The following is a 26,557-nucleotide window of genomic DNA, read 5'->3' on the forward strand; positions in this document are numbered from 1 at the left end:
TCTCTTCTGGCCAGATGGTTTGTCAAACCTATCTGCTGTGCTTTGTTCTCCCAATTCTCGTAACTCTGGCTAAAAGCAGCCAGCAATAATGATACCACTGCTGAAACACTGTGCTGCCTTGAGATTTCCACTGTCAGATCAGTCTGTCACCTGTACACTCAGCTGCCCACAGTTTTAGGACGTGAACAAAACGCAGACAAATGTGTTGCTCAAACACGATGTACAGGGTCCCTAGTCTGATTCCCATCAGAGTCCTGACTCCCCGCTGAAACTCCATGTGCCCCGTCTTCACTGTTGACTTCCCTATCCGCATGCTGGGCTTCTAGCTCCCACCAGAATTGCCCATCAGGATCTGCTTACAGCACCGTCGGGCTTCTCTAGCCCTCATCTTCCAACTCTTCCAAACTCCTCCCACAAGTCAGTTCCAGACCACGAGTCCAGGTACAGTCACAGCAACAACGCCACTTCTCCAGTACAGTTTTCTGACTGTTGGAAGGACAAAATGCTGACACACACAACTTAAAGAACGGTATATTTTAGCTCACGGATTCAGGGGTTTCGGTCCATGGTTAGCTGGCTCTGAGGCAGAAATCCTGTGGTGGAAGGGCATGGCAGAGGAATGCTGCTCAACTCATCTCATCCGGGAGGCAGAGAGCAAGAGAAAAGCATCGAAGAGAAAAGGGGTCAGGGGCTGGATATAGTCCCCAAGGTCATATCCCCATGGCCCACCTAGAGACACAGAAATGAGCTGTGATCTCCTAGGAGTCTCTCAAGTCCATCAAGTTAACAATTCACATTAACCATTACATTGACTAAAATGTATTGAAGAAAAGTCCAAAGCATGTACTTGATAAAGGCAGAAGGAAAATAATCCCAGATAGCAAGTTTTGTTTTTGTTTTTATTTTTGTGGTTTTTTGTACCGGGGATCGAACTCGGGTCCTTGCGCTTGCGAGGTAGGCAGCGGCACCACTGAGCTAAATCCCCAGCCCCCCCAGATAGCAAGTTTTGAGTGTAAGAATAAAGCTTAACAAAAGTATTAATAAAATAATAATAATGTCCCATTGAGGGGAGATTAAAATATTGAACAGAAATAGCACAAATGTTGAGAAAGTGATCAAAGTCAAAACATTTTAAGATTTTTAATTGTGAAGAAGGTAACAATATTAGTTTGCTCTATCCTGAAGAGAGTTAGAAGAGCTAGGAATATTTATTAAATGAGTCAACTGAAAGAGTGAGAAGGCAAGTCACAAAATAGGAGAAATACTTCCATAAGTTACAGATTTGACCAAAGACTCATGTAGGGAATATATAACTCTTCTATAAATATCCTTAAATTCAGAAAATATGAGATAGAAATCAGTACTAAAAAAGAAATATAATGAAATTGGGAAAATATTTGAATAGATACTTCACCAAAGAGCATACTGAAAGGCAAATACAATATGAAACTCAACCTTATTAACTCTCAAATGCAAATGAAACCTATCTGCCAATCAAAATAGATCCGTTAAAAAACAGAAAAACTGTCAAGTGATAGTGAAGATATCACCAACGGGAACTCTGACGGTCTTCAGGGATTGGAAATTGGGACAAGCATTTTGAAAAACTGGCAGTATTAAAATCAAGCATGCGCACATACAGTCCTAAACCTAGGCATTGTATGCTGTGTATATACCCAATAGAAAAGCTTACTTTAAGTCACACACAAGATGTTCATGGAAGAATATTTTGTAATAGCCCCAAACTGCAAACTGTCCAAATGTCATCAAAAGTAGAATGTTCACACAGTGTAAAGACACTGTGCTATGTTCGAGTAATAGAAGACAGAGCCCTGGGAATGGATAAATTACAACTAAATGCGACACCATGGATGAATCTTACAAACGTAATATCAAATGAAAGTGGGTAACACCACAGATTACATTCTGAATATCTGCATTAATAAAAGTTTAAAAGATGAATTACCTCTGGTATTTAAAGTCTGGAGGGTGGTTGCCCTGCAGGAGGGAATAATTGCTTACAGAGAGCACAAGGGGGCGCTCTGGACCACTGGCGAGGCTGACTTTGGAAACAAAACCCCCAGAAAGGTAAAAAGAGGGAGGAAAGTGGGGCAAGAGGAGTGGTGGGGGGAATGATTAACGAAAGTTATGCTCTACACAAATCTACCAAAATGAAATCCATTAATCTGTCTGACCAGTATGCACTAATGTTTAAAAATGTGGGGAAAAAGGGAAAACATGGAATGAAATAAAAAGATATGATAAGTATACTCAAATTCAAAAGTACCAGTAAACACTCTACCTGTAAGACACCAAACTCAGTTAGAAAGGACGTGAATTCAAATCGTTCAATAGTCAAAAAGTACTTGAGTTTCTTTGATGTGCCCAGCATTGTTCTAGCAGCAAATGAAAGACAAAAATTCCTGCCCCCTGTGGGGTTACATGCTGATCAAAAGAGACATAAATATACAAATAATAAAATATTATGGTGTGGAATAGTAGTAAATGTTGTGAAAAAAATAAAGCAAGAGAATTAAGGAGGCATGTGGAATTGGTGAAGGTGCAACCTTCAAGTGTTCATGAATGACCTTGAAGACCTAAAGTAGATGAGAAATACAGATATAAATGTATTCTTGGGAATTAATAGACTAGTAGATAAAGAAAATGTAGCATCTATACTTAATGCAATACTACTCAGCTATAAAGGAAGATACTTTTGAGACGTGTACAAAAATAGATACCTCTGGAAAATATAATGTTAGGTGAAATCAATCAGTCACACAAACTTGAATACCATATGGTATCTGTCATTTGAGTAAGCCAAAGTATAAACAAAGAGAACAATAAAGGAAGGATAGAAGGACATGGGATAGATCTCTTGCAAATGGGAAGAGGTCCAGGAGACCCAGGGAGAGAAGAGACAGATGAAGTAGAAATAAGTAGAATAAAGATATGCCATGTATCGGAACCTAATAACCTCAGTGAATGTAGACACTGTATGTCATAAACATGAGCTAAGAGTAATAATATCAACATGAACAAAAATGGGGGAAGAGGATTATCCTGGGAAAGAGGAAGAGAAGGGCAAGTGCTGTGAGCCAGGAGAGTGCTGCGTGTGTTGGCAAAGCAGTGAGGGGCCCAGGGGACTAAGCAGCAGGACTGCAGAAGGGATCCTGACAGGATGGGGCCAGAGAGACAGCAGGGAGCCTTGAGGATCACTGCAAGAACTATGGCATTTACTCTGAACGAGATCTTTGAAACCACTGAAAGCTTTGAGTGGAAGAAAGATGGGGTCTACTTGCTGTTTAAAGGGTCATCTAGCTGCTATCTTGAAAAGAGAATGCAGGATAAACCAGGAAGACCAGTTAGGTGTTGCAGCGACTGAGGTGAGAGCTGATGGTAGTTTGAAGGAAGGTACTATGATTTTCTGTTTGTTTGTTTGTTTTTGTTTGGTTTTTTCTGAGACAAGGTCTTGCTGTGTAGTTTAGGCTGGACTTGAGTACACTATGTAGCCCAGGCTGGCCTCAAACTTGCAGCAATCTTCCTGCTTCAGCCTCCCAAGTGGTGGGATTACAGTCTTGTGCCACCATGCCCAGCTGATGGACTTGTTGAGAAGTGTTTGGATTCAGGTATAATTTGAAAGTAGAGGTGACAGATGGCTATTGATTGGAGGTGAGATGTGAGAGAGAAAAGAACCAGGGATGTTTTCAAGGTGTGGAGCCTGAGCAACAAAATGGATAGAATTGACTTTTTTTTCTGAGAAGGGGTAGACTTTATAGAAAACTTAAAGAGAAATCATGAGTTTGGTTTGGAATGTCATCTGCTTAGACAACCAAATCGAAAGCGTATGAAGGTTGATGGTGTATCTGGAATTCATGAGAGATGCCCAAGTTGAAGATATAAACTTGAGAGCTGTTTTTAAAAGAATGTCATGAACTTTTGCATTTTCCAAAAGTTCAAATGCCAAAAAGAAGAATTAAGAAGAAAAAACTATCTTAACTATGTGTTTAGGATCTATTTTGTGCTGGAGAAATATTCTGGTAACTCCTTGAGAAGTAGCCTCTGGTCTTGGGAGCTGGCCTTCTTTGAGATGGTTTGGGGCTTGCAAACTAAATTCCTTCTTGCCAGATGGTAAAATTGTATTGTTCTGATCATTTAATTAATATATAAACTCACTTTGCCTACTGCTTATTTTTAAGGTACATTATCTCTCATTTCTGGTTACTAAAGTTTCCAAATCACCCATGCTCTAAATATTAATCTTGCTGATAAGTGGCAGTTTTACGGTTACAAATATATAGCTCTCAGAAATAACCCAGCACCTGTATTTAGCAGACCGGCTACTTGTGGAAACACATCCAAATACATGCTTTAGCCTGCCACACTATCTTCTGGCTAATTCTATTAACAAATAATATATATTGACATGTTCAACCAACTTCTCTGAGAAATTGTGCCACAGAAAAAGATGCCACAAGACTGGAGTAAGTCATTTAGACTGAGAGAAAAGCTCTGAGGGTAAATCCTGGAGAGGACTTCAACATTTGAGGGCAGATTGAAGAAAGAGCCATCAAAGCCATAGTAATGATTGGTTTACTAGAGATTGGGATTCATCATAAATATGCATTTGATTCTTGCCACGGTCACATAAGAGTAAGTGCTATTGTTATCCTTAACTTCAGAGAGAATCATAACTGAAGACTGGCAAGATGGAGAGTATTGTCAGAGGAGCATGCATCCCAAGGTTCCATTCCAGGTTTAGTGCATTCAGTCTGCCCCTCCTTGCTCTTGTGATGTGTGTGCACACACTCATGTCAGTAGCTAACAAGATAAGATGTTCTCAGAGGGTTCTCTTGCTTCCTTACAGGTGTGGAGAGTTTGGAGCTGACGACACACACCCAGGACCTGGTGGCCTTTAAGTCATGTTCTGGGTTGCAGGCCACATACGACGATGTGGATTGCCCCGTGACAGATATGTACGTACATTTCAGCCTTTCAGAGATGAACGTGATGAGACTTTAAAGGTACCACAGATTGACTGTCTTGTTTCTTTGCTCCCACAGATCCAAGTCGGATTTCTCCAGCTCATTTACCTCAGACAGTGGTAAGTCTAGGAAGACGTTTCTGAAAAGCCCCTAGGAGCTGCAGAGTGCTTCTATGGCCAATTAGTAATCAAGCACCCTTTGTTTATCAATTTTTTTAATAATACCAATTAGGTGAGGTGATGGTGAGCTAAGAGAAGTGGTCCCAGGATATGTGCTATCCGATGCAGTTAGAACAGGGCAGGTGAAGATTCTGTTAAAGTGCGTTCTTGTGGTAAAAAGCAGTGAAACTGTGAGACTGCTTCCTTCTTCATATCTCTACACTGCGAGTCTGATTAGAGGAATGTTTCTACTTAAAACGCCTTCAAGGCTTCCAATCTGTCTAGGATGAACATAGCCCGGAGGCCTTACGTGGCTGGCCCATGAGGCCTCATCTCAGACTAGTCAGTCTTCCCCTTGGCGTTCATCCTGCCCACCTTCTGTCCGCTTCCATAATTGCCATGCTCCCCCGAGGGTGTTGGCGTTGCCACTGTCTTTGGAGAATGCTTTCCTCTCTGGGCCCTCTTGCCTACGTGACTCATCTTTTTGGATCTCAGCTGTCAGCCCACCTTGGTATACAATCTTACCATACCTAATAGGCCTCTCTTACCTAGTGCTTTCCACAGTTGTAAGTTTACATTTATGTGACCCTTTGATTAATAACTGTCTTCCTTCCTAGATTATTAGCGTCTTTATGTTCACTGTTTCTCCCACCCCTAGCATAATGCCAGGTGCATGTGAAAATCTTTTAAATATATATCCAGAGAATGAAAGAATGAATGAACAAATTAAAAATGAGGACGTATTTATCAAATGATACAAAATGTCTTTTAGACAGAAGGAATAATATCCAGAGATCTGCTATACAGTAATCATGACAATCGCATTACATTTAATAACAAGATATTGTATACTTGGAAACTGCTGGGAGTAGATTGTTAAAGGTTCTTGCCACAAAAATAGAAGCATATGAGGTAATAGGTATATTAGCTTGATTGTCATTCTGCGATATATACAATTATCAAAACATCACGGTATATACATGAACATGTACAATTTTTATTTGTCAAAAGAAAAAATAGTGAAGAATAATGAAATGTTATTCCAGTTGATTTTCTCCTTAGAATCACAGAATTTTAGATGGAGAACCAATCTTAGAGAACATTAAATCCAACTTCCTCATATAAAAAGGATATTGAAGCACAGAGAAATAGACTCTTTATGTTCATTATGTGTTTTACTTAAAAGTGAAGTTTTGGGGCCAGGGATTTAGCTCAGTGGTTTCGCCACCTGCTGCACAAGCTCAAGCACCTGAATTCAATCCCTGGTACCAAAAAAACAAACAAAATGAAGTTTTAAACCTTAAAATTTAGACCTTTAATTCAATGTTCTTTCCATTAGAGTCCATTACTAGGACAGAATCAACATATATCTGTAACTATTAAGCATATGTGTTGGGCTAGAATAAGGTCGTGCTACGAAAGGAGAAATTATTCGAGGTGTTTCACGTTTTCCATTGTTTTCCCAGCATTCAGCTCAATGTCTCTTGCTTAGAAAACTCTGATTGCTATATATTAAACATGGAAAGGAGAGAGGGTGAAAGGTTTGGTGAAAGCAGAGCACACTTAGAATCAAGTACTAGCAAGTCTTACTTTTCATTTCTATGTATGTATAGATGTTTAAGTATTTTAAAGTAAGTACTAGCAAGTCTTACTTTTCATTTCTATGTTTCTATGTATAGAGGTTTAAGGATTTTAGCCATATGTCTATAAAACCATGTGTAAGTGTCCATAAAAACTATGTAACTAAAAAAAGACCAAAGTACCTAGCATCTGGTAGGTATCCAAACATTTTTGTCAATTATTAATCTGAATGAATAAAATAGGTTTCTCTTTAGTTCCAGAAGAAAGTAGTGAAGAAATGTATGAGGATGTCTACAAAACAAAGAGCAATTCCTCCCCAATAGAGTGAGTTTTTCTTCCTTAGCTTTGTTGGCTAATGAAGTTTCCTGTTTGTAGAAGACAAGGGTTTAAGAAATAACCCCTAACACACCACTGTGCTTTTGGGAGGGTTGATAGAGAAAGTGGTGATAAGCAATTCTAATCTAATTGAGTCTAATTGCTACATTGTGACTAAAAGGATAAATTTTACATTACATTGCTCTCTCTTTTGAAAAAAATGTCAATTTCCCAGAATAGAGACATTTGATATTGTGTTAGGAGATAAGAAGTAACATTAAAAAAAAAAAAACTTGCTTCAATTTGTGGTTGCTTTCCATGAACAAATCAGTGATTATAACTTATCTTTGTCTTTACAAGTTAATACAGCAAACTCTGGGATTCAGGTTTGGTTAATCTGGTAATGTGATCTAATAATCTAGTAACGTCAACAATCTTTGTTGAAGGGGACATTATTCATTAAGTTTAATTACAGAACACACTTTGGAAAGGAAGTATAGCAATGATCAAAACTGAGACGTTTAAGGGTTGAAGAGAAAAGGAATCTTGAGCTAGATGTACTGGGTGGGATGATGAGTATATCACTCTCTTCTCTCCTCCCTACCACCCCAATATCCGGAAAGGATATTTAGGAGAATTTTAATCATCAACTGGGCAGTCAAGGTGCCACCATTGTCCTAGTATTTGGGAATTTAAAAATCAGTGACTTGAAATTCAGGAGCCAGTGATTCCTACCATGTATTACTAACAGATTGTAATCTGTGCTTTCCTAAATTATCTTCCCTGAAAGAAAGAATTTATTCCATAAATTCTGCAAAAGCTGAGACTAGTTAGAGTAGATGAACTATGTAATGTAGTGTAATGTAATTTCTCCCTTCATGATTGATTAGTGTGTGCTCTGAAATCTAAATAAAAGCATGGTAGTTGATAAGGCATTGTCTTGCTCTTCCTTGAGTGGGGTATGTTTTGAAAATGAGAATGAAGCCTCAGGTCCTTTTTGATACCACAGGCTTCCATCTCAAATGCCATGTATTTTATCCTCGGATTCCTTTTAGTTTAGATGGAAAAGAAGCACTCAAGAGACTGCAGCAATTTTTCAAAAAAGAAAAGGACAGATTTAAAATGAAGGCAACCAAGTCAAAAGAAAATTTAAGGTAAAAGTCTCTCTTTATCTCTCTGTCCAGGAGGGCAGTAATATGGCCAGGCTGACAGACACACAAAGTCCCGCTTTGCCTGAACCAACATGGGCAAGGCGCAGTGTCTACAGAGGGTCTTCATCAATTCACCAGTGGGTTATTCTCTCTCACAATATGTATACACATCGAATGTATGTAATTGGCCTTCTGGAAGGTTAACAGACAGAAATAGGATTCTGTGGAAGGAGAAGGTTGAGGCTAGGGGACATCCTGATTTGCTGTTAGGAAATGGGGTACAGGCAGTCAGTGGGGATAAACAAAGCACATTTTGAATAGGTTTGGTGGTGGTAGTGGTGAAAGTTGGATGTGATCATAACAAGGCTAAAGGAGGTGTGCTTAACATCCTTGCATAGAAGCATCTGGACTAGGACACCTAACTATCACTATGTTATGTGAAATGTAGGAGCTAATTTTTCCGAACGAGGCTTTGTCCTTGACCTTGTCATGTCTTTTGTCAATCCACAGGGCATTTTCAGTTTCACTGCCTGATTTACGTAAGTGACATTTACTTCTTGGTGACTAAAGGTACTTGGACATTAGTCTATTGAGGGGCAGGGAAAAAGAAATGGTAATCCCGTGTTTCCATATTTGAAAAAAAGGCCCATCAAAATCAAAAAGGATCTCTCACACAAGAGTACTTTTATTGTGAGGAAGATAAGAAAGCTTTTTCAAATCCTACCACTTACCACATGCAGGAAGAGCTGCTTTCCTCTTAAAATCCCAGGGAAATAGATGCTGTCATATCTTTTCAGAAAGGCTCTAGGACCCACATCCATACTTAAGTGATCTGGGATTTGTATCCAACCTTCTTGACTATGAAACTCACACATTTTGCATTATACCACATACTTCTTCATGGATTGGATAGCCAGGTCACTTTACTAAGACATACGAAATTGAATTCTGATCATGTTGCAGCCTGCACAGTAACTGAACCAAGAACAGGTCTTTGAAATATTGTTTGCTTTGCCATTAAAACAACAGTGCACAAATTAGCCAGTGTCTGACAGTATATTCTCAGTACATGTGCGAACGCTGAATTTGTCCATAAAAGAGGAACAAGTGTTGTTATTCATTGGTTTTTATGGGCTCTAGTCATGTAGCTACTTTGATTTCATTCTGATTTAGCAATTCAAATGTATATTATATTTCACAAATAGGACTTTTTAGAAGTAAATGACAAGGATTATATATACCTGGTAAAATTGAAACTCTTAACATACCCTTGGTCTGCATTAAAAAAAGCAAACAACTAACTGAAACAGGAATGTCCTCTTACTCTAAGGGATGCACCCCTATTCTATTTCATAGAGAAACTTGGGTTTGAGCAACCCTAATCCCAAATCCTAAAATTCAAAATGCTCTAAGATCCAAAACTTTTTGAGTCCTGACCTGATGTCACAAGTGTAAGATTCCACATCTGACCAAATGTGATAGGTTGTAGTTAAAACACAGGCACAGTGCAAATATTGTATAAAATTACCTTTAGGCTCTCGGTGTGAGGTGTGTATGAAACACAAATTTCTACTTTAGATTTGTGCCCCATTCCCAAGATAGCTCATTATATATATGCAAATATTCTAAAACCCAAAAAGATCTGAATTCTGAAACCTCTATTCCTGAGCATTTCAAATAAGGGATATCAGTGTGTACCTCCATCCAAATTTAAAGGTATGGAAGAAAATATTGATGCCATGAATAATCATGAATTGAATCTGAACTGTGAATACTTATGCCAAAAGGTCTCAAATTCATTCAAATGGTGAATCACTTGAAAAACCACAAAGTTCTATGTGAAGTGTCAAGGCAGGTGAATATTATAAACTGAAAATCTCTAAAAATGATTATGTACTAAAGCAGATTGAATCTAATCCAAGATGATTATAAAGGGTTTTCTAATGGTTTAAAATAAAAGATCTCATGGAATTGAACATTATTATCCTAATGAATTTCTTTCCTACTGGGAATTAAGAAAAGCCTTTTCATATTCGAGCAGTATAAATCTTTTTTCCAGTTACAGAAAGATGGGAACTTGTCTAAAAATGATTCTTTCAGCAACTCATATTTTCTGAACTCTCAATGAAATCAAATTGATATAAACACGCATATGTGCTTAACATACTAGGGCATCAATTTTTTTAATCTATCAGTTGAATTGCTTCCCCCAAAAAACCTTTTTGTTCCAGCCTCTCTGTGTAGTATGATTTTGATAAAACAGCCATGATGATTCATCTGAATAATTAAGTAATGTATAATTTGAAAAGCCAGCCATAGTATAAAACATACCTAATAATGGATTGTTTTGATCCCATCTTGATCCTAGAACTTAGGTCTCAGGAAGTTATCATCTATGATGATGTCACCACAAGTGAGAGAAAATCTAAGTAAGTTAATTTACCATACTGTCCTTGCTGCTATTTGACCCATTTCCTGATGCTCTGTTAAATATGGTCGGAGAGGGTTCTCTCCAGACCCTTGAAGACTGAATGAAAAGAGGATACTTCATCCAGCACAAACGGACTTGATGAATAACACCAATGATCAACAGCGGTAGTGATCCGAAGGGCAAGGGAGCTTTGGAACATGTTGTTGTTTATCTTTGAACCTAGAGACTTGAAACTCATTTCAGCACATTTCTTTAATAATCTCCTTTGCGGGAGGAGGCAACATGCAAGAAAGTGAGGACTATTTGACAGAAGCTCTGTTTTCAGGAACGAAATAACTATAAACTCTTAAGAGAAAAAAGAGAAACCATCCTTAGACTCATTGTCCCATTTCTACCTACTCTGTCCTTTTCCTCTCAACTAAAGGGCTAAAAGTAAAGGTCACCCCAGCTTATCTTCAATTCATCTTTCTTTGCTCACTGAAATTAGATTTCTGTTCCCATTATGTTAGTAAACTTGTTTTTGGTAGTCACTGATAACTCCTCTGTTAAATCCAGTGGCTACTTTTGAATATCTTACTTGGCTTCTTTATAACATCTTAAAATTTTGATTCTGTCATCCTCTGAAGGAAAAATATTTTCCCTAGGTTTCCATGTTATCACTTCTTATCCATCTTCTTGCTTGCTTTTCCTAAGTGTGTGTGTAAAGTCTAATTCTACCACTCATATCTTAAATACTATGTGTTCCTGAGATTTCCTCTAACCATTCATTCTCTTCTGGTCCATTATATGTGCTTCCTGAATTCTCTCATCTATACCCAGGGCTCAATTATAATCATTAAGGCAATGATATAAAAATCTACATTTTGAGGTCAGAGCTTCACTAAGCCTACAGGATAACTATCTGAAGCTTGAGATGTCCATCTTAATGGAGGATGTCAATCCTTCCCATTCAAATCTCAACCCTTCTCATCTCTCTGTTAGTGTTTCAGTCAACACAGTTGCCCAAGTCAAAACTCTAGGCATTGGCCTCCTCTTCTGCCGAGCACACCCCACTGCTCCCCACAGTAACACTCAAGCCATTCCCACTGCTCCTTCCCCACTGCACAGCCACCGTTTAGGCCTTTGTTGTTTCTCAGCTGAATTACTGAAGCGACTTCCCAAATGACCATTTTACCTCCATTTCCATTCACTTTCCTGAGCAATTATGAGCATGCCAAAAACCCCGTGACCCACCAGCCTAAAACTCTGTAGTGGCTATCTATCACTCTAAGGATGAAGTCCACAATGCTTAGGAAGACATGAGATTCATTTAGGATCCAGCCGCTGGCAACTTCTTAACCTATACTACCGGCCCAGAATTGCTTTTGCTAGTCTAGGTCTCTTCTGGTTCCATAAAAATTTTAGAATTGTTTTCTCTTCTGTGAGGAATGCTATTGGTATTTTGATCGAGATTACATTAAATGTATATAACAGTTTTGGAAGTATGGCTGTTTTTACTATATTGGTTTTTGCCTATCCAGGAACAGGGGTTATCTTTCCATTTTCTGATATCCTTTACAATCTCCTTATTCTGAGTTGTATAGTTTTCATGCAGAGGTCTTTCACTTCCTTGGTTAGGTTAATTCTTAAGTATTTCACGTTTCTTATGCTATTGTGAAAGGTGTTGTTTCCCTAACTTCTCTCTTGCTGAGTTTGTTATTGATGTACAGGAATGCCATTGATTTTTGAGTATTGACTTTGTATCCCACCACACCACTGAATTTGGTTATAATTCTAGGAATCTTTTGGTGGAGTTTTGGGGATCTTCTGTGTGGAAGGTCATTAGCAAATAATGATGATTTAACTTCTTTTTTTCCTATCCATATTCCTTTTGTTTCTTTCAGTTGTCCAATTGCTCTGGCTAATGTTTCAAGAGCTGTATTGAACAGGAATGGTGATAGTAAACATCCTTGTCTTGATGTTGATTTTAGAAGGATAGCTTTCAGTTTTTCTCCAGTTAGTATGATGTTGCCCATTGGTTTGTCATAGATGGCTTACATAAGATTAAGATAAAAACTTTCTATTCCAATTTTCTTCAGGGTTTTTTTTTTTTTATCTTGAATGGATGTTGGATTTGTCAAATGCTTTTTCAGCATCTATTGAAATGATCATGTGGTTTTGGTTCTTGCTTCTGTTAACACGGTGTATTACATTTATTCATTTGTGTATCTTGAATCATCCCTACATCCCTGGAATGAATCCTACTTGTTCATGGTATATAATCTTCTTGATGATTTGCTATATTCTGTTTGCCAATACATTACTGACAATTTTTGCATCTATGTTCATTAAGGAGATTGGCTTGTAGTTCTCTTTTTTGGTTGGGTCCTTTTCTGGTTTTGATATCAGGGTAATGCTTGCTTCCAGGAATGACTTTGGGAGTAATGATTCTCTTTCGATTTCATTAAATAGTTTGAGGAGTATTGACATTAGATCGTCTCTAAAATTCTTGTAGAATTTGGCAGTGAATCCACTGGGACCTGGAACTTTCATAGTTGGTAGTTTTTATTATTTTTTAATTTCATAGACTGATATTGCATTATTCAGGACTTTTGTATCTTTTTGATTCAGCTTTGGTAGTTCATAGGTATCTACAAATCTGTCCATTCTTCTGAATTTTCCATTTTATTAGAGTACAGTTTCTCAAAGTAATTACCAATGATCTTCTCGATTTCTACAGACTCCATTGTGATTTATCCCTTTCCATTTCTAATTGGATGGATTTGGGTCTTTCCTTATTTTGATAAAGTTGGCTAAGGATTTGTCTATTTTATTTAATCTTTCAAAGAGTCAATTCTTGATTGATCCTGTGTATTACTTTTGATATCAATTGTATTAATTTCTGTTCTGATCTTTACAATTTCTTTCCTCATACTAGCTTTGGGTTTGGATTGTTCTTGTTTTTCTAGAACACTGAAGGGCATCATTAGGTTATTTATTTGAACTTGTTCTGTTTTTCTGATATGGAAATTCACTGCTGTAAACTTCCTTTTAGGACTTCTTTGTATCTCCTAGGTTCCCATATATTGTACTGACATTATCATTTGATTGAATGAACTGCCAACTTCTTTAATTTCATCTGTGAACCATTGATTATTCAAGAGGGTATTACTTAATTTCCACGTTTTTGCATAATTTTGTGGTGTCTTTTGCTGTTGATTTCTAGTTTCACTGTGCTATTGTCTGATAACATGCAAATTTCTATTCCTTTGCATTTATTTTAGTGTGTTCTATGGGCTGGTGTGTGATGTATTTTGCAGAAAGTACCATGTGCTGCTGAGTAGTGTATTCTGAGTAGTGCATTCTGTTGTTGGATGGAACACTCTGTAGTTACCCATTAAGTCCATTTTTTTCAAAGGTTTGATTCAACTCTGAAATTTCTTTTTTTGATTTTTTGTCTAATTGATCTTCCCATTTGTGACAGTGAAGTACTGAAGTCCCTCATTAAAACTGCATTAGTGCTTATCTGATTTTTCATGTCCATTAGTGTTTGTTTTGTGAAGTTGGGTGTGCTATTTGATGCATATATAGTTACAATTGTTATATCTTCCTGTTGAATTGTTCCCTTAATGAGGATGTAATGACCTTTGTTTTCTGCTCAGTCTTGGCTTGAAATCCACTTTGTCTGAAATTAGGATAGCTATTCTTGCTTTTTCCTGGGTTTCTGTTGCATGGAATATTGTTTTCCATCCTTTGACTTTCAGTCTGTAAGTTTCTTTTTAGGTTAAATGTTTCTGTTTGCAGCATATTGTTGGATCTTGTTTTTTTGATCCATTCTGCTAATGTGTGTCTTTTGATTGGTGAATGGAGACCATTTACATAGATGGTTATAACGGATAAGTATTGACATCCTTGTCGTTACATTATTTTCCTGGCTTTGGTTCCCTTTCTCTCCCTGCTGGTTAATTGTTCACTTTTCCTGGTGGGTTCATTCTATTGGGCTTTTTGGCATGGTTGTTTTCATTGTCTCATTCTAGGATATTCTTGAGAATTTTTTGGAATACTGGTTCAGTGGTCATGAATTTCTTCAGGTGCTTTTTATCATGGAAGTATCTTATTTCTCCATCAATTTTGAAAGATACATCAATCTGGACTGGACGTTGGTTTAGGGTTTGAAACACTTCACTACAGGCTTTCTTGGACTTTAGGGTTTGTGTTGAGATGTGTGCTGTAATTCTGATGGGTTTCCTTTATAGGTGATGTGTTTCTTTTCTCTAAAAGCTTTCAAGATTCTATTCTTGTGTTCGATTTTTGGAACCTTGACTGTGATATGTCTTTGTGCGGTTCTATGTCATTTTATAGATTCCAATTCTTTTCTATGCTGGGCATTCATGGCTTGGATCTCTTTCTTTAGTTCTTCTAGGTTTTTTATATCTTCTCTAGACTCACTGATCATTTATTAGGATCATTATTTCCTCAATTATCACTGCTTGAAATCTGCCTGTTTTGCCTTTGAATTTTGCCTCTGCATCTGTTTTGTTAACTCCACTGCTGCCATTTCAGATCAGCTGTGTGGCTTTTCTTTTCCCTTAGTGTTTCCTGGATTTGCTTTGGGGAAATTAGGAGCTTTTGGAGGCATTTTGCTTCCTTGCTTTCTCATTTTCTATTTTTGTGTGTGTGTGCTGATTGCAGATTGCATATGGTGGGTAGCTTTACTGCTAATATGGAGACCTTTTTAAGCAATGTCTACTTTTCAGAGATGTCCTCTGGGTGTAGCTAGTTATCAACCTTTGGCTCTCTCCCAGGACTCAACCACCTCTGTTTATTGAAAAGGAGAGTTTGTAGCCTATTTGGCCCAGTATCCAGTTCTTTGGGACTAGACTGCAATATTTTTATGACCCCCAGGCAATCTAGATATTTGACATACAGAGAAAACCAATTGATAGCAACACCTATATCACCTTGGCTAAAGTAGTAATATCATCCACAACAATAGCATAAAATACAAACTGGATAATGACAAACCCTAAGAACTAACACTGTACCACATTTCACCATAAAAGTGAGATCTATAGTTAAAGTACAAACTCTTAAGACAAACCAGATACTGATATACAGTAAATGCTCAATAGAGCAATTTTACCTCCATTGACAATAGAACGGTGTTAAACTGTAGCAAGACATAATTAACTATCTACTGATTCAAAAGGGTTAATGATTATACTAGCAAGGACAGAGGTATGGGAATGGGAGCATGAAAAATACAGAATTTGACAAATTAAGAAATAGATGGTAAGGTGGTAAAATTGAAATAAAAGATCCCATTAAGGAGTAAAAGAAAATTAGTCATTTTAGATAACAGTAACAGAAAAACAACTAGAAAAATCATGAAGAATAGAAATTAGAGAAAAAATACTAAGAAAACAAATTGCAACAGAGAGAAAAGGAAGTCCTAGTCCAATATTTTGAGTACAAGAGAATGGGTGATAAAACTCCAAACTAGGGTACTGGGAACATCAAGCAGATCTTAACCAGTTGAGAGCCAGGCAGACTCCAGTGGGCATTGGACTGGCCAAGTGTGCTGGGTGCACACTCTGCCAAGGACCATGATGAAGTGCCGGATGGAGACTAATGCACAGTGGAGGGGGGGTGGGAATTGGTGTGGAGTGGAGGCTCCAACAGGTCTGAGGCACCAGGTGAAGACTTACACAGGACTAGGACTCCCCATGGAGACCCAGGCAGCCCAGGACTGGTACAGAATGTCAGACCGAGTCTCTGGCAGGTCTAGGGGTGGTTGTGGGGCAGTGGCTACTGGGAGGGGACTCAAGCCATCTGGAGGTGCCAGGCACAAATAGGACTGGCATTAACTGTATGCTAGCTGGAAGTCCTAGTTGCTGTGGGACCAACTTAAGGTGCCTGGTGGTGTCTTTGGCATGAGTGGACTCAGTGGTCGCCATTCAGTGGTCTCCTTGGTGCCCGGGGTCAGGTAGGGAGGGAGGGAACTTTCCATCCTTGGTGGACACTAGTAAGGATGCTGGAGGGTTGCAGCTTCCTCAGTATTTGGAGAGGGAATGATGGAGTGAAGGGGCCCATATACCGACTCTATCCTGGGAGGCTAGTCTCTGCAGTGCTCTTTGGTTCCCTCTGGCTATTTGGGAAGTTCTCAAGACAGCTGTTTCTAGGGTGGACAAGGGTGTGGGCCCTGGCAGATGCTTCTTCTCTTTTTAACTCCTGTTTGGCTGTTTTGTTTGATCTACAAGTATCTTCTTTCAAATTGATTTTCTGTAGCAGGTTATATGTCCTTCCCTCTCTTCCAGTTACATGGGTTTTTAGTTGATCTTCTCTGAGTCTCTCAGATGTGACTCCTCCTCTATTCAGCCACCTTGGATCTCCTTCTAATTATTATTATTTTTTTGGTACTGGGGATCAAACTCGGGTCCTTGTGCTTGCAAGGCAGGCGGCGGAACCACTGAGCTAAATCCCCACCCTTCCTCCTAATTATTCAAAATGTAATTCATTTGCCAATTTTATGCATTTTACCAGAACTATTTTCTCACACTGTGATTTGTATTTTCAATTTCTTTTCTAGTTTTCCAATGAATAACAAAATTTCTTCAGTTTAAAGTATTTGAACTTATCAACTTTCCCTTTCTGACAGTTGCTTTTTACATCTCTTACAGAAAACTACCAATGATATCCTATTTTGTTTCAAAAGTTTTGTAGTTTTGTCTTTTACACTTAATTCTCAGTTCTACCTAAACTTTCATATCTACAGTTGAGATCCAGTTACATTTTCTTCCACATGTAAAAAAATGTCTGTGCATGATTTACTGCATATTCTCTTATATTGCTCATTGATCTTTAACACTATGTTGTTATATCTGAAAGTCCATTCCCAGGTTCCCTATTCTATTCCAGTGGTCATTTCTATCTTAACTGTACTGTGGTCTGACAAAGTAATTGATACCTGTGCTGAGATGTAATTCATGCCTGGTATATGGTCTGTTTTTATAAATATTCCATGCATGCTCTAGAAAAATGATTTATTTAATTGCAGTGTTTATCCTTTAAATAAAACATGTCAATTCTCTTGTTCAAATCTATATATTTGTGAATGTTTAGGTGTGTGATCTATCAATAATTCAGAGAAATAAATTGGAATCTCATACAAGGATGGTAGATTTATCAGTTTCAGAGGTTTTACCATTTTTATTTTGCTTCTATTCTGGGGCTCTTTTATTAGTTGCATATAAAAATGTAAATATCTTCTAGTGAGATAAGTATTTCTGTTATAGTGATCTATATCCCTTATACTACTAATAACAAAATAATGGCTTTTATATGGGTCAGGCAGTGTTTTATACATTTGATGTGTATAAACTCATTAAATCTTCTCAACATTTCTGTGGGATTGATATTATATACTTACAGAAGAGAGACTGAGAAAACAGTTGTTAAGCTACTCACCCAAGAGCATAGAACAGGTAGAACTAAAATTTGAACACAAGTAATTAGGCTTCTGATCCATTTATGTATCTTCTAGTAATGCTCTTTATAGTTCATCTTATATAACATACTCATAATATACTCATCTGTCCTTGCTTTTAGTATTCTCTTAGCATGAATTTTTAAATTTACATGTATCTTAATATACAAATACATAACAATTCTAATATACATTTTTAATTCTTTTCTGTACTCTCACTGCATTCTGTATAAATACCAAGTAATTGAATTTGGCTTTTAAAAAAAGAGCCACAGTGACACTATCTTAACTCCTACTTTGCCTGGAATGCAAGGTTCAATCTTTTGGAATACTGGGAGCTGATACTAGCATTCCCCTCAACACACACTTTGCTTGTAGTTCTGGTCTCAGCTAACAGAATCACTGCTATCTATTTATTAGCTCAGTGGGATCTTTTTCTTTCCATGTAACTTTCACAAGGACCTATCCAATGAGACTTGCTTTTGCCTCCTTTTGAGGATTTCATGGAAATGTGACATTGCATTGTTAAACAGACCCATCATTTTCACTGCTACAGCCTTATTCAGGTGGTGCTTTTCTATACAATTCTGCACCGTTTTCCACATTTTACACATCTCCCTAATGTCATTTAAAATGAGGGAGTCTTTTTCTCTTCCTCCTCCTCTGTAGACACAATCTCCATAACCTCTTGCTGTTGGGAGACTTACCACCCACAATCCCATGAGGGGGGTGGTTAAGGGGGACAGATAGAAGAACCGTTGGCTCAGGTGTGATCATGTGACATTCAGCATCATGTACTACTTGATAGCAAGTTACTGCTCTTGATTAAAGTACTGCTAGAGTGATCCAAAAAGTGAGGGAGTCTGTCTTTTTACAAGTATTTGCTCATCTTGTGGAACACTCAATGAACCAGTTATTCATAATCCAAAGTTTTACTGTATTTAATTACTCAAGTGATTCGGCTTTCTAATCAGTGAAAATAACCAAACCAGAGCTTTCCCATGCCTATTCCTTCTTATAATTATAGCTCTTTCCAACCAATTTTATGCACAAGTACATACAGAATCCTTGCAGTGTACCTGACATGGTGCTGAGCTTAGGATAAGTATCTCTGGATATGTGGTATGTCTATATACCACTTTCTGGGAGCCTTATTAAAGTGGAGAGAAAATGAGTGAATGTGGAACAGGTAGATAATAGAGGCTGAGCTCCTTTTTATAGGCTCCAAAGGTAACAGAAGCTGGGAAGAAAGGGACTACAGTTCTCTAAACAAGTCCTAGAGGGCTACTGAACGGCTTCCCTATGCTCCATCTTCAATGCTGGAAAGTGCTAGGTCCTTAATTAGCATCCTGTTGGATGCTTGTGACCATAATCTGAAGGGAATCATGATATAATGCCCTTTAAAATCTCAAATTCCTCTGACATAATGTCTCTGTTTATAATTTGCCCAATGAAGAATTACTGAGTGTTCAGGTGTGTCAGTACCACAGAGATACAGGTAGGTGATAAAGGGGGGTCCTTTTTTGCCCATCAATGACTTAGGAAAAATATTTTGGAATAGGTACAGTGAAAGAGAACAGAATTTGGAATCATACATACTTACATCCATCAGTACTAACTTTCTATAACCATGTTATCTAGCTCTGTTTCATTACCTTCTTTATTAAACTTTAGGAATACAGCAATACCTTGGTTCATGAATGCTTCTGTTTGTGAACAATGTGGTTTGCAACAGAAGCATTCAGCAAAATTTTGTTTCTGTTCCTGAACTCCACATCTGGTAATGAACACAAATGGGGCCATCTTCCCCAGAATCTTGGAAAGAATTAAGTTTGTGAACCAAGGTACCATTGTACATTAAAGGATTAATGCAGTGCTTACTATGAAAAACAAAAGTTAACTTTTATAAAATGTGTAGGAAACCTGACACATAGGTGCTCAAACAGTATTAGTTCCTTCTGTAATATTCTTTTTCCTGTATTCTCTTCTGCCTAGACCCCCAAATGCAATACTTGGTTAGTCTTTTCCTGTATTCTCTTCTGCCTAGACCCCCAAATGCAAAACTTGGTTAGTTTAGTAGAAGTATTCACATTTTAGGAGAGACTAAAGCTCAGAAAAGAAATGAAATGTGACTATCACCTAATCTCTTTCTTCTAGTTGAAATCTGAATCACTACAGATCAGAAATCAGCAAACTATCTCCCATGGGCAAACTGTGCCACTTTTTTTTGTAAATAAAGCCAAAAGAATAGAGTTGAATACTTGCTATAGAGATACGGTCTGCAAAGTTTAAGATATTCTACAGCCTTGCCATAGACTATTGCACTATTTTTCTAGATGTTTTAAATTTTTGTAAAACAACTGCCCAGAAAGTTGATTCCATAAATGTTTTAATAGTTCAGTTTTAAAATACTTGCTCAAAACACTTTTCTCTTCAGTCATGAAGATAAAATGAAAACTTGGAGGCCCAATTTTCTTATACCAAGAAGAAAAAAAGAGAAAAACCGTGTTGAAGGATCAGAAAGGTAGGAACACAGGTGCATTTACATTACAGCTTCTCTGTTGTAATTTATAACTGTACTTAACTGTCTAATCTTAGGCCAGTCATAAAATTGGATTCTTGGGTCCCTTATCCACAAAGTGAACAACAATACCTACATCACAGTGCAGTTAAGAGGAGAATAAAAAATAGAGGAAGATAGACTTTGTGGACATGGGAAGGGCATCTTGGAATAAAGGGAGACAAGAAGGTGGGGAGGGAAGGGGAAGTAAAAAGGATCAAGATGCACACATATATATATATATGATACACAGTGTGTATATATGATATAGTATATGTATGTATATATAAAAGATACATAGTATGTATATGCATGTATATATAAGATACATAGTATGTATATGTATACATAAGATACATAGTATGTATATGTATATATGATACATAGTATGTATATATAAGATATAGTATGTATATGTATGTATATATGATACATAGTATGTGTATGTATGTATATGTAAGATAGTATGTATATGTAAGATACATAGCACGTATATGTATATATAGTACATAGTATGTATATGTATGTATATATAAAAGATACATAGTATGTATATGTATGTATATGTAAGATACATAGTATGTATATGTATGTATATATAAAAGATACATAGTGTGTATATGCATGTATATATATGGTACATAGTGTGTATATATATGATACATAGCATGTATATGTGTGTATATATGATACATAGTAGGTATATGTATGTATATATATGTATGCATGACTCCCCATGGAAAACGTATCACAAGCATTGACCAATAAAAAGTTTTTAAAAATGACAATGATACAAAATTTCCCTTCTCTTAGCAGATGGGGAGTAAGAAAAACTTTCAAGTAGCACTTATCAAATGAAAAACTTCTACTCCTCTTTTAGGCTATAAGAACTTTTCTCCTATAGAAAAGTTAAATACAACATCAATTGGAATTTATATGAAATTCTGAGAAAAAGAGAAACTGGTATCATACAATGATTTCCCTAAAATACAATTCCAGTTATAATTAGTATTTAGAACAAATGTTTTCTCAATTCAAGATCTTCTGTTCATATGATCCAAGTTCCCAGTTGGCTTCTGGGCAGGGCATGTTTTACTGACTCAGATGTTTACCTATGCTCTGTGCCCATCTTCACAGTTGCTAGAGTATGGGGCAGGAGCTGTGGGGCTTACTTTTAACAAATGTCTTGGAGAAATCTTTAGTAAACAGCTATGAACACTGCAGTCTGTCTGCTCTAGGAAATCTATGTAGAAAAAGTCTTACTGGGACACAGCAAAAGAAATCAGTCAGTACCAAATCTAAACTCAGAGGGATGGCATAAGACGGCTTTTCCCTTAAGTTTGTGTGTAGACTTGATGTAATTTTTCCAAAATATATACACAATCTAGAAAATCAACCTTTTACCTTGAACTTCATACTTTTACATATCTTCACATAACACAACAAAATAAAACTCCAAGAGGGGAAGTATCAGTAAAATTTTGACCTTTCCCCTAATGAAGCTTTTCAGTATGTTGAAAGCCACAAATAAGCCTTCTTAGGAAAGTTTTCTAGTGCTTTTTTTTTCCCTTAAACTGACATAATAGTAAATTTTTGCTGTCAACTGAATAAATTTGAAAATGCAATAGCTAGGGTATCGTTATTCCTGTAAATTGATGTATCAATGTCCATGTGTTCTTTGATTCTATCAATAAGAAGTGCCTTATGTATCACAATTCTTTTACTATGTCATTAATGAAAGATGTCAAGTTTTAAGAGAATATGAGAAGGGTTATCTAGATCGAAAGGTGTAAAAAGGACAACCCGCTTTCTCAGATGACCATGTACACATTGTATGTGTAGGGAAAAGGGCATCTTGCAAAGCTGGAAAGGTAGATTGGGGGAAATTATAAAATGCCCGTGTACCATGCTAATAGATTTGGGCTTTTCCTGTAGGCAGCAGAAAAACACTAAAAGGTTTTAAGCAAGACAGTGGCATGATTAATTAAATTGCAGGAAGATGGCCCTGAAAGCAGGTATGCAGGTTGGTTTTTAAAAGGAGGGTAGCAAGAATAAGGTAGAGTTTCAGGCAAGAAGTGCTGATAATCTGAAATGTAGCAGTGAAAAATTTTGGGAAAAAATAGATGTAAAAGTCACTTCCAAATAAAACCAATAGGACTTAGTTGACATTTTTCCTTTTGTCAATAAGCCCCATGTGAAAAGCAGGAAGGAGGGTAAAGGAGGCGGCACAGGGTATTCAGCTACTGCTGCAAGTTTACCCGCTTTCAGGTGCCACTGTTCTTGCACGTTTTGTAGCACCTAGCTTTGTTTTCTTCACTCTATCCATCTCCCGAATCATTCAGGAAAGAGGATAGTTATTTGACTGAAACATGTAGATCTGTGATTCACTGATTATACTTGACAAGTAGGAAAGCCACAAAATGTAAGCCTTGTCACTGTTTCTGATTCCCACTAAACAATATGAAAGTGAGTGCATGAAGATTTATAAATTTTCTTAAGTTTTTCTTTTTTTAAAGAATAGGTCTGAGAGAAGTCCCAGAGAAGTTTCTTGTTTAACAGATCTGATTTTTAGTTTGACATAATTGTATACACTTTTGGGGCAGTGTGACATTTCAACACATGTATATAAACTATAATCATCAGTTCAAGTGGCATATCCATCACCTCAAACATTCATCATTTGTGTTGGGAACATTAAAAAATCCTTTCTAATAGCTATTTTGAGATATATGATTAGTCATTATCAACTATGCTGACTGTGCTACAGAGGATTAAAAGCTATTCTTATCCAACTGCACTCCTATACTTAGTCATCTACCAATCTGAATTTATTCCAAGTTATCTATCAAAAATTTTTAGGGTGCAGTGGTAGAATACATGCTTAGAATGTGTGATGCCCTGGGTTTGATGATCAGACATGTACACACACACACACACACACACACACACACACACACACACACACACAATTATAAGACTGGGAGTGTATCTCAGTGGTGAAGGGCTTACCTAGCATGCCACACACCAGCATCACATACACACATATATACTATATATACATTTTTTTTAACTGGCAGGAGAAATTAATTGGTACTACTCACCTTTTTTCCAGTTTTTTGACAATCAGCTATAATGGAGGGATTATGCATGTGTTAATGTATATAAATATACATGTATAAATGTGTATATATGTGCGTGTGTATGATTTTATAGTTATACACAAAATTATACCCGAGTTTATCCTTAAACAGAATGGGTATTTGGAAATGTAAGAATTTTATTATAGTACATTTAACCCCACATGTATATTTCTTGCCAGTTTTTTTCCTAGAAATTTCTTCAGAATCAAGAAGCAAAACTCCTTAGAAAAGAATAGAGTAAGAGAAGAAAAGCTTTTTAGACAACGATTTCAGGTATGTTCTCCTTTGAAAGTATGAATTAGGAATATTAATAGCTGACAAATTCCATTTTTAAGGATCTTTAAATTTGCCATGGCAATACTTTGGTTTTTTTCCTGATGCAGTTCTATACTGACACTCCTTTCTACATGCTATTCTGCCTGGGAAAACTCCTAAGAGTTCTTTACGGCTCTATTCAAAGGTTAGGGTCAGAGATTTAGCTCAGTGACAATGCACCTGCCTTGCAAGCACAAGGACCTGAGTTCCATCCCTGGTATCAAAAATCAAAACCAAAAACAAAGGTTAGCCGCCGTTTCCTAGCTCTTCCACGTAGTCACTCCCTCAGCACACCTTATATACCTACTATACACATAAAATACTAATCGGCTATATTACAACACATGTGTGCACACTGATCTTGGGTCTCTGTAAAGTGATCTTGTCTGAACAACTTTACTCCCCAGTGTCCAACATAAAACTGGACACTTAATATTCAGTGAGTGAGTGACTATAAACAAATGAGTGATAAATGAGTGAAGCAGCATCTGAAATTCTCTGACATCTTACTCTGTCATTAAGAGTCCATGGGGGTCTGGGGATTTAGCTCAGCGGCACCGTGCCTGCCTCACAACCACAAGGTCCCGAGTTCGATCCCTGGTACCAAAACAAAAAAAAAAGTCCATGGAGCATTTTTCCATTAAAGTTCAAGTGACTGTTCCTGATTTCACATACGTATTGTCAAAGTGAGGATTAAGCAGCACATTTTAATACTATCCATGTGCCAAACACTGGTTGGAGATAGTATGCATCCTATTCATAAAATTTGTCTAGTGTCAACCTAAAATCTTTCAAAAGCTCCCCACTGCCAAACTGATAAAGTGTAGGTTTCCTAAGATGGCATGTGAAGCTGTTTGTGTCATGGTCTTTGCTTATCTTTCCAGTTTTATCTTCCTACCACTCCATCTTTATACCTTGTGCTCTGGCAACTATGAGCTCTGCTCATACTTTTGTGCCTAAAATAAACTACCATCTCTATCTTTGTCTTGCTATTTCATTTCTAAGCGTACTCGGTCTGCTCTATCTGGTACACACTTGCTTCTCTCTCCAATTTGTTCATTTATTAAGACCCAACTGAGGTATTTTCTCTTTCAAGGAAAACTTGCCTCAACTGCCTGATGAAAGAAATTCTTCTTCTTCAATGTACCTATATATCATAACATCCTCTAGCTTACTGCAATTATATGTTCACCATGTTAAACTGTAAGGTCATAAAAAGGGTTGTCTTATTTATCTTCATGTTCATGAGCAGAGCAGAATAAGACTAACACTTTGTAAACATCCAAAACTTTTTGATCTGAACTAAAACAGCAATGTCCATAAATTTCTCATAATCACCATAATTCCTGCTTGGAGCAAAGCTGATCAGTTACTGCATCTAGACTGTGGTCTGAAATCACCTTGAAAACTTCGATGTTACTTAATTAGGTAAAAAACAATAGTGTAGCAATTATTTGTTGAAAAGACCCCTACCTTGTACCTACTGCTTTTTATGCTCACTGAATTTTTGATGGTTTTATATGGGACACAAATTCGATTCCCTCTCTCTATATATGTAAAAGATGAGTAATTGTCTTTCTATAAGACAGTATGTTTACTAAATGCTGAAATAGGAGTATATACACAGTACAGTTTAAATTATACATGGCAGTTGTAAAAGTACAAAAGGTGGTTAAGCAGATGAATACTTAAGCAGGAAAACAGCATGAGCCAAGGCATGGCAATAATAAAATTGCATGGTGTATTTTGAGGATTATCATAGTTTCATGTTTCAATAAGGGGAAAGAGATGGAAAGGTGGGGAATGACAATATGCAAAGGACTTTGAATAGCAAGCTAAAAAATGTGGCTCTTATCCTAAAAGCAATGGAGTTTTCATAACTTTATAAACACAAAGGTGACCTAATCTAATTTTTATGTGAAGAAATATCTGTAGTTTCATGGTAAACAATGTCCTGAGAGAGGAAGAACAGGTATTAAGCTATGGCAGGGGGGAGGGGATGCCAAGAGAAAATAATCTACCTTGTAGATTATACTGCTTGGTATTATAAGTGATCTTATCATTTATCATCCAAAATCAAAATACTTCAGGGAATGGAAGAATTTTGTTTTTTAAGCAATACTATAGATTAAACCCAGGACCTTGTGCATGCTAGGCAAGTGCTCTCCCACTAAGCTACATCCCCAGCCCTGGAGGAACTCTTAATCATAAATATTTGTAAATGGCGTCATTATTATAAACAGAGACTAGCCTGGCAAATACATTTGGTCACCCTAATTTGGTGAAATAGACATCTGTAAACTACATATTCTGGAAATTTTTTTCCTGCTCAACAGATTCTAATACATCAGAAGGTAAGGTACCTATGGACGTAGACAGCAGCTAATTTATCCTATAGAAAAAAAACACTTCTGTAGAGTCAGAAATTGTAGTTTTTTTCCACAAATGTATCTATG

At 37.1% G+C, this 26,557-nt stretch overlaps 1 protein-coding gene across 2 annotated transcripts in view; it reads left to right on the forward strand.

Moving 5' to 3' along the window:
* The window catches only part of Fyb2 (FYN binding protein 2), a 140,535-nt gene that overhangs the window by 88,130 nt on the left and 25,848 nt on the right, over window positions 1-26,557 (forward strand). For both annotated transcript variants that reach the window (XM_087214481.1, XM_087214480.1), the window contains exons 10-17: window positions 4,868-4,976; window positions 5,064-5,104; window positions 6,979-7,048; window positions 8,095-8,193; window positions 8,701-8,729; window positions 10,559-10,619; window positions 20,524-20,610; window positions 23,966-24,059. In XM_087214481.1, coding sequence (XP_087070607.1) covers window positions 4,868-4,976; window positions 5,064-5,104; window positions 6,979-7,048; window positions 8,095-8,193; window positions 8,701-8,729; window positions 10,559-10,619; window positions 20,524-20,610; window positions 23,966-24,059 — 590 coding nt within the window. The remainder of the gene's footprint in view (window positions 1-4,867; window positions 4,977-5,063; window positions 5,105-6,978; window positions 7,049-8,094; window positions 8,194-8,700; window positions 8,730-10,558; window positions 10,620-20,523; window positions 20,611-23,965; window positions 24,060-26,557) is intronic.

The sequence above is a fragment of the Heterocephalus glaber genome, unplaced genomic scaffold (assembly GCF_053883595.1).
Source record: "Heterocephalus glaber isolate CG9 unplaced genomic scaffold, H.glaber_assembly_v1.0 deba00001447, whole genome shotgun sequence".
Lineage (NCBI taxonomy): Eukaryota > Metazoa > Chordata > Mammalia > Rodentia > Bathyergidae > Heterocephalus > Heterocephalus glaber.